Below are 9,317 nucleotides of genomic sequence, written 5' to 3'. Positions count from 1 at the left end.
GAAATTCACTTAAAAGAAAAATGTTTCAGTTTTTGTGTATGAATAACTTATAGGTCGCATATAATAATATTTAGCTTTTATAATATATATAGCGCTTAATACAGATGTCTCTAAGCGCTTTACAAATATACTATTACCCCGGTCATTTTGTCGATAGCCAATCACCAAACAGCAATTGACGAATTGTTGACGTCATTGCGCATGAATTGCTCAAAAATCGTCAAATTGGAAAAACTCCCATAATGCACCAAATTCAAAACCTATGACATGTCGGAAGACATACTATGTATAATCGAATCTCTTTGGGCATAAGCTGGATTTGCCCCCCCCCCCCCCCCTCCTAGTTCCCGCCGTGTTTATTGAGGGTATATAAGAGGAGCCAGACACACTGCGTTACCATTTCTTGTTTGCCTTATAATCGAATGTCATTTGCCCATTGATTGGTAACCAAAGATGTTGCTCCGCGGTCTTCTATTCTCTCTCTTTTTCCTGGTGGTCTGGGGAGCATCTCCGGGTAAGTGTTCCGTGATGATACCCTTTCTTTGTTAAAGAATCCTTGATGTTTCCACTTGTCAGACTGGTTTTGCCTCATAATAAGGTGATATACAATGTAAAGCTCACTGTTTGTTATGTTAATATAGAGGTTTTACTCGCGTGACATAATTATGATACCTTTAATAATGCGGAATGTGGTATTAATACAAACAAAAAATCAAATTGGTAATGGCCAAGATGGTCACATCCACAGCCAATTTTATATATATATGAATGTGTTGTGTTCACTTTGTTCGTTTCCCCTGATAACCAACGAAGCGAACTAGAAAGACATTTCCCCCTCATTTTCGCTCATAACTTGATAACCCCACGGGTGATTGTAACGGGTCGAACAGTTTAAAAAAGTATATTGAAAGGTCAAGCCAACGATGGTAGTTGTTAGCTTTTGTTATTTAAAAAAAACACGTACTTTTGCATTTGAAATATAACTTGTGTCGGTTTTCCTGTGGTAGCGCGCATTTTTTCACCTCATCAGAATTACTTATTTGAGTGTCGATTCTTCTTGGAGTGTCGGATTCCACCGGGTCGAAAAAAAATCGAATAACTGAGATTTTTACCTTCATTGTGATATAACAAGTGTTTTGATTGGTTGAGCAACAGCACTGTACTTTTGAAGATGAAAAAGTGGCCAATGATGATCTTCGGAATCGGATCGATATTCTGTTCTTCGGCCCGAGCTCCCATTCAAAAGTCTTTGAAGAACTGACCAGATCTTATATAATATACAGTGCGTCCCAGAAAAAACGAAACCGAGAATTATCGATGTTTTATCATAACTTAATCATAATTATACATATATGTAAGGCTTAGATCCTCCTCTTTCATTTGATGCAACTCATATGATGCATATTTCACGCATGAGTGATTAAAATGAATTTGAAGGGAGGAAACCAAAAATTTATTTGGCGGACGGTATCTGAATTTCGAAGAAAATTTCACATTTCTAGAAAGTTCAGTTTTTGTTCTTTTATAATGACACCTCAATCAGGAAAAATGAGTGAGAAATGACAAAGTTCTGTTTGTTTAGAGTAGTGCTTGCATTTCCATAATTTTATCAAACGAATTCGTTTTCACTGGCTGCCTGCCGTAGCAAAAAGCAGAATTAACAAAAGACTTAACTCCGTTTCGTTGACAATCAGCAATGCATGTAGTCTTTCGTCTACGTCTGTTTGACCATATTGTCATCTTTTTGCGGGGAAATTTGATCTTGAAGTAGTGTAAATTTGGAACCTAAAAAACATGAAATTTAGGATGCAAGGGCCATTTACCACATCTATGAGGCTGTTCACACCGGCAGAGATAGCGCGCGCTAGACCGCGCTATAACTGCGGTTTGGAAGGTACAACGTCGTTTCGGTCCGCCCAACAGCGAGCCACGGCTAGCCAAAATGGCGTGCCACTGGAGCACCTCTTGGGGGTGGTCCACGAGAGATAGCGGGGTCTAGCGCGCGCTAGAAAAAAGGGGGTGCTACGATAGACCGCGCTATCTCTTTGCGGTGTGAACAGCCTCTATGACGCTACGTGACTATCGGGCCATACAGTTTTTGTCAAAGGGAGCGTATACGCGTGGATTCCTGTGTTTATTACGGTGGGTATGGGCTATATAACTTATAAATGGTAAGTTCTTGAAAAGTTTTATCCTAATTGGGTTTTTTTTTTAAATATTTTAAATTTAACTTTTCAGAAACCAACTTCTCATTGACACAAATGTTTCTGTTTTTCCATGAATAATTAATTATATCAGTATGTTAGTTACGAATGAACATCCCTCTGTGGTTACATAACGCGTTTATTTAAGTTTTACCCTTTTCTGTGAATGAAACATGCAGCCCAGTCCCTTTTATGGTTCGGGTTAAACCGATTTATCTCAGTGAACGCACAAGAATTAACACGTAATCTTAAGTCAACAAAACAGGAGTCAACAAATTCATATGCCCAAACGAGCATATTTTGATTGCTGAGGGTACTGCTTGTTCTATATTTTGTATGGAATAGTTACATGATTTTACTTCAAATGACTCAATTTTTTTATCATAATCAAACAGGCAGCAAAAATCATTAGATGATTACCATTTCTTTCACGTTGTTCAAAAACTATTATAGCATTTCCTAAAGAATTCCAATATTTTATTTGCATTAGTTACCAGGTTTACTGCCCAGCGGTCACGTCCATCCCCTACCTTATGGCAAACAGACAAATTATGATACGTGAGGGTCCAAGCAAACAGAAAATCATCATTTTTAAAATTATGCAAACAGTTATTAAACAATTTTTTTTCAAATTATTTTAGTTTTATTTCTCTGTGTGGCACGACAACACATATTGTATGTTTAATAGCGGGAAAAAAAAGGTGTGTCAAAAAAAACATTGAAATAAAAGTGGTTTACATAACCCCCATATTCTGAGTAAATCACACTTTTATGTTTCATTACGCCATACATATAATATCCAATCTCAAATGTATATAAATCAGGTTTATTACTTCAAAATCATAACAAAAATTAATGTAAAGGTTTTAATGAGACAATACATATTTGGGTCAAAAAATTAAAACTCATTATTGATTACTTTCTTTCAAACTTCGAACCAAAAATTAATTTTTTAGTTAAAAAGAAAAATGTGCGTGACATGAACTCCTACTTTTGTCCTTTGTATTTTGTCAAGAGTTTTAGCATGGATGCCATGCATCACCCCCAAAAATGAAGATTCGAAGTAAGCCTACGAAATAGTAATTCGGACGGAATGAGAATTGGATAAAATTGTGCTGACATTGTGACCAAATTGCAATCTCACTTGTTATCATCATGATATTCAATTACCACTTCGTCACTCAAAGGGTATTTTCACACTAATGTTCGCGTAAAAAGATAAGTCTTTTGTCAATGACCACCAAAAAATCCGATTATTTTTCAGTCGGTTTACGCGAACACCCGACCCAAAGCAATATCCGTTTATCCCGATGATTCGAAATGAGCCTTCTCCCAATTTGTGAGATCGTCTTTTGCAATGTAAATCTATCTTTCTTTTCTTTCTTATTTTATTTTTTACTTTCATAAAAATAATGCTCTTGAAATTGAATTATAATTGTATATGCCCTAACATCTGAGAGCATTAGGGAGAGCTTCTTGCTGACCGCGAAATACAAACGCACACATACGCACGCGCACACACGCACACACGCACACACGCACACACGCACACACGCACACGCACAAACAAAAGCTGGCAAAGGAAAACAAAGGAGGGAACAAGAAAAAAGATATCAACAGGCCACCAGTATGTGTGCATATATTTGTGTGAATGTGTGTGGGATGAGGGACTTCCACATGGGGGTAATTGTCCTCGGGGGGTTGGTTGTCCTTGGGGGTAATTGTCTTATTGGTATTTTTCGGGGGGGGGGTAATTGTCCAGGAGGTAAATGCCTATTTATATCCAGCATGATCAGATTTTTAGTTTATAATATGGAACATTTCTATGCCTTGAATTCGGTGGGCAGCGCAAAATATTCAAGCTAATAGTGAAGCAAGCGAGCAAAACTGAAGAATTGCTTCATAATTTCTGTTTCAACAAGCCTTACAGGGAAAGTAGTGCATTGTACCTGAGAAGCCCCGATTATTGTTCACCCATTGCAAGGTTTACTCTGCTAAAAGTGGATTCCGCCCTTTAAGGCGTTGATTGCAACTATAGTGCGATGCCTAGCGGATTTACACACTTCTGCCCTTTAAAGGTCGGGGGACATCCAAATATAAGTTGATTTCTATTTGATTTCTATATGTGCAGGGCTGCTTACAACTCATATTTTGTTATTCAAACATCTAAATATATTTCATAGATTTTTCAATATTTTGTAAAGTAATATGCTCAGACCTGCTATTGCTTAGCCAAACCTAAACAAAACTACAGATCTCATTCATGTTGTAACATCATCTGTCAATCATTAGTGAACTAACAAGAGACAGTGGTATGTAACATTTCCTCAGCTCAGCACATGCTCACAAAAGAATTGCATTCTTTCATACAATACCTCCACATTACCTTTCTTTTCCTGGTTATGTTATATACAGCACGTCTGACATAGCAACTCCTATGTTGGTATTGTATGGTCTATTGTAAACAGGTGGTCAGCTCTGGTGAAGCTACATACCACTGTCTCTTGTTAGCTCACTAACGATGGATAGATGATGTCACAAGATGAATGAGATCTGGAGCTTTTTTTAGGATGGGGCTTAATTTAGTTGGTCTGAGAAAATTACTTAAAAAAATATCTAAAAATCCGCTATAGGCATCGCACTATAGTTGCAATCAACGCTTTAAAGAGCGGAATCCACTCTCGGCAGAGTTAACCAACCACTCATTTACAGTGGCTTCCACTATGATTCGGACTGGATTTAACTAGAAAGGAAGCGATGTCTAATAATGACGTGTGAAGAGGATTTCCACTTCTCAGAGTTCAAAGAAACACAAGGAAGTCACACAAGTGTCCTAGATCTTTGTAATTATAGCTTTGCAATATTTATGTACTTATGTTTTAGTTATTTCATACCAATTAGTCTTTCCAGCAAATTTTGTCTTAATTCTGAATTGCATTCATATAATACTCGAAGTTCATCTAATTTTCATTTAAATAAAATAAGACTAAATATAACTAAGAAATCAATTTTTTTTAAAGGACCACAATTGTGGAATAATATACCTCAAGATATAAAATCTAGTCCATCAATTAACATTTTTAAAAGGAGATATAAATCATTTTTAATCCAACAAAATAAATAAAGATTGATTATGTACACGGTCTGGTTTTTGGTTTTGGTTGTTTTTTTTCCACCCCCCCCCCTCTCTCTAGTAGGCTTCTTTTTTTTAATCACCATCTCAAACAACAATTATACTTTATTACTGTTTTGGTGGCAGCACCAATAAAGCCTTTGGCTTTCCTAGCTGTCTCCACATTCATATATTTTTTTGTTGTTGTATTGTATTGTAAATGTTTCTCTTTAACTTGTATGCTATGTTTTGTATCTAACATATTTGTTATGATGTTTTTATGATGAATGAAATAAAGTTCAATTCAATTCAATTCAAGTCAGCCTCCAGGCAAAGCCAAATAAAGCGAATCGTAAAATAATTTTGAAAGATATATGCACCTAACTAATATTATTCTGATATAAATTCTAGAGCATTTTCGTACTTGTGAGTTGTGCCCCTCCCCCATTCTCCGTCATACAATCCTAGATCGGCCACCGAATGTAATATATACGAATCTTATCCTTTCCATGTTTCCATGTTTTGTGTAATTCCTTCTTGCAGTACCATATGACTGTCTCAATTGTATCTGCGAGGTAGAGTCTAATTGTGCCATGCCTAACCCACCCTGTAGGATGGACGTGGGATCACTATCGTGTGGCCCATTTCAAATCAAGCAGGCATACTGGACGGATGCTAAGCGGCACGGCGGGTACCTCATGGGATGTGAGTAGATTCTTCTTCTTTTTCTTCTTTTTCTTCTTCTTCTTCTTCTTCTTCTTCTTCTTCTTCTTCTTCTTCTTCTTCTTCTCTGACTTCTTTGACTTCTTTGACTTCTTTGACTTCTTCGACTTTGACTTCTTCGACTTCTTCCTCTTCTTCTTCGACTTCTTCTTCTTCGACTTCTTTGACTTCTTTGACTTCTTCGACTTCTTCCTCTTCTTCTTCGACTTCTTCTTCTTCGACTTCTTTGACTTCTTTGACTTCTTCGACTTCTTCCTCTTCTTCTTCGACTTCTTCTTCTTCTTCTTCTTTGACTTCTTTGACTTTTTCGACTTCTTCGACTTTGACTTCTTCTTCTTCTTCTTCTTCGACTTCTTCCTCTTCTTCTTCGACTTCTTCTTCTTCTTTGACTTATTCGACTTCTTCTTCTTCTTCTTCTTCGACTTCTTCTTCTTCTTCTTCTTTGACTTCTTTGACTTCTTCGACTTCTTCGACTTCTTCGACTTCTTCGACTTCATCGACTTCTTCGACTTCATCGACTTCGACTTCTTTTCTTGTTTTCTGTCATTGTTTTTATTACTGAGGGGTGGGATGCATTACAAGTCTCTTATACATGTATTCTAATATTTTATTTTGTTCATATCTTTCCATTTATACCCAGCATGGAGTGCATGTACTGCTAACTGGGGTTGCAGTCGGAATGCTGTCCAGGCCTACATGACTCGCTATGCCACGGTCGGGCGTTTAGGGCACACGCCAAGATGTGAAGACTTCGCGCGTATTCACAACGGCGGCCCAAACGGCTTCCAGAAAAGCGGCACGGTTGCTTATTGGAACAAAGTAAGGGCATGTCTGTAACACAATGATGTTGTTGAGCCTTGCCCGAATTAAGAAAAAAATTCTGGAGATAACGTATAGAAATATGGACAAAATATAAAGTTTATAGAGATGAAATGCGCTTCAGCCATCTTTTCAATTAAGGGGGGGGGGGGTGTAAACTGTGAAGTGCCACAGGAGTGGTCTGTAATTAACTACTTAAGTGTAGAGCTTTGAAGTAAACTTTGGCCAACAGAATTGTTTGGGTTAAGGGGGTAGGAAGCAAATGTTTCAAGAAGAAGAAGAAATAGGCCTACTAAAGAATTTGGATCGAAGCAGGACGCTCTCTATTAGTAGCTTGATGATGTATCCATCAGCAAATACAGAGCGCCATCTAAGTCGACTATATAGATATTGCGAACTTTCATACAGAGCATTGTTTAATTGATTAACCCTCTTGTGATGGTCGATTTCATTTAAACTAATATGTTTCCTTCTATAAAGGAGTCCAGACTTAAGTATTTCCTAGAATCCAATTAAAAATTTGTCAAACGAAAGAAATATTAACAGATTTTGTCAGTGATCAAAGCTAACTTCTCTTCGTTCTGCTTATAAGTTGATTGTTTTCTTGATTGGGTATTTCATGAATTACAGACTCTATTTCCATCGCGATTTAACGATGTTATAATGCTTATTGAGAACAAACATTAGCACAATACAAATATCTTATAATATATGAAATAAATAAGCACATTATTTCCAGTGAACAAAACTTATTATTTGTGTCCTTTATTAAAATTTGCTTTTTAATCTTCATGGAAAAGGTATGTTTGGATAAGCTGTGTCTTTGTCACTTTTCCTCTTGTTTGCATTTTCCATCAAAAGTTGCATTTATTGTGAAAAGGGGTTAATTTTGACAATCTGGGAAACAAGATTGGATAAAGAGGTAAATCTTCATCTATTATTATTCGCAAATTATTCCATTCTAAATTTACCTTTCCATGCTCAACTTGTTTAAAAACTGGATTTATTGGTCATCCAAAAACGAACTGAATGGGTCGAACTTAATCCTAGTTGTAACCCTAGTCCTAACCCTATAGTCCTAACCCATAACCTAACCCTAGTCCTAACCATAACCCTAGTTCTAACCCGTTCCCCGACCCTGACCCCAACCCTAATTCAAAATCATGGACGGTGGATTGTTCTGCAGTTAAGCCCCAATGGGTGGTTTATCTGATGTCCTTAATAAAATGCCACCAACCACCGCCCCCTTTTTCCAACTGAAGCATAATAGTGGGTATGTAGTTCAATTGTTTGGGTTTATGGTATATAGGTTAAGTTTAAAGTTTGAGCAGGATTTTGATCGTGATTGCTCCCTTGGGTTTAGGGCTAAGGAATATAGTTTGGTTTTTACCGTCTGGTTTAGGGTTGATGATATCTTACCGTACCCTGATTCGATTCTAGACAGACAACACTCTACTCTGCCCCGTGTGATAGGGACAGGAGTGTTCCATCTGAGCAGGGAGTTAGTATAGTATGTTATCATATCATTATAATCATCACCACCACGATCATGACCATCAGCATCATCATCATCATCATCATCATGTGGATGTGGCTCGTAGCTCATATGACCTTATAAACTGTGAAATAAAGTTAAAAGAAACCGAACTGTTATCAAGAATATGGAACTCCCGTAATTTGACGGTGTTTAGTAGAATTGCCGTAACTGAGTCTGAGGCTGTTCCCAAAATTGTGTATTTATTTAGTTTCATAAAAGATCCGCCAGATACTTTTTTGATCGACTCCAAAAACTGTTATTCAATTTCATATGGTCTGGCAAAAGAGACAACACGAAAAGAACTATTACGTATACTACGTACGAAAAAGGTGGATTGAAAATGATAAACGCCAAATTATTTTGTAAGTCACTCAAAATTGCATGGGTGAAAAGAGTCATGGATGTAAATAATGAAGGAAATGTAAATCACTATTTGATGTCTTCTTAAAGAGGTTTGGTAAAAAGAGGATTTTCTATGATAACTTCCGAACGAAAGATAACAAAGGTCCATTATTAAATTTCTCCCGAAACCGGATCACATGAGGATCATTATATTGCGTGCGGTGGGCTTTAAAGAAAGGGGACCGAGCGCCCACGTGATCGACGAAATGAAAAACACGTGCATACAGACGAGTCCTTTTTAAGATGGTTCACTAGACTGATGTTCAGTCACTTTAGCTCTCAGACCTGTCGGTTTGGTAAACCCTCAAAAAAGTTGAGAGGCTTACAGAATCATCGGTCTAGTTGTCTGTCGGTCTCACGGGCTGTCGATTAACTCATACTCAACAGACGACAACGGACACACGTTTTTATAGGGTTTTGATTTATTGTGCAGTAAATTAGATTTAAAAACTTGCCTACAATTAAGATGCCCAAAATAGGTAAATCTATAGAACATTTAGAATTGAAAATGTACATCAGT

The 9,317-nt window shown here is 37.2% G+C and overlaps 1 protein-coding gene across 1 annotated transcript; it reads left to right on the top strand.

Moving 5' to 3' along the window:
- The first annotated feature begins 396 nt into the window (after positions 1–396).
- Positions 397–7,601, top strand: LOC587263 (lysozyme). The gene is made up of 3 exons (XM_787002.4): positions 397–514; positions 5,860–6,021; positions 6,680–7,601. The coding sequence occupies exons 1-3, from the start codon at positions 454–456 to the stop codon at positions 6,874–6,876; spliced, it is 420 nt and encodes a 139-aa protein (XP_792095.1). The 5' UTR covers positions 397–453; the 3' UTR covers positions 6,877–7,601.
- Positions 7,602–9,317: the final 1,716 nt, after the last annotated feature.

Source organism: Strongylocentrotus purpuratus, unplaced genomic scaffold (assembly GCF_000002235.5).
Source record: "Strongylocentrotus purpuratus isolate Spur 01 unplaced genomic scaffold, Spur_5.0 spur5_scaffold_7, whole genome shotgun sequence".
NCBI lineage: Eukaryota > Metazoa > Echinodermata > Echinoidea > Camarodonta > Strongylocentrotidae > Strongylocentrotus > Strongylocentrotus purpuratus.
Note: the sequence above shows the minus strand (reverse complement) of the source record. Positions and strands in the feature narration are given on the sequence as shown.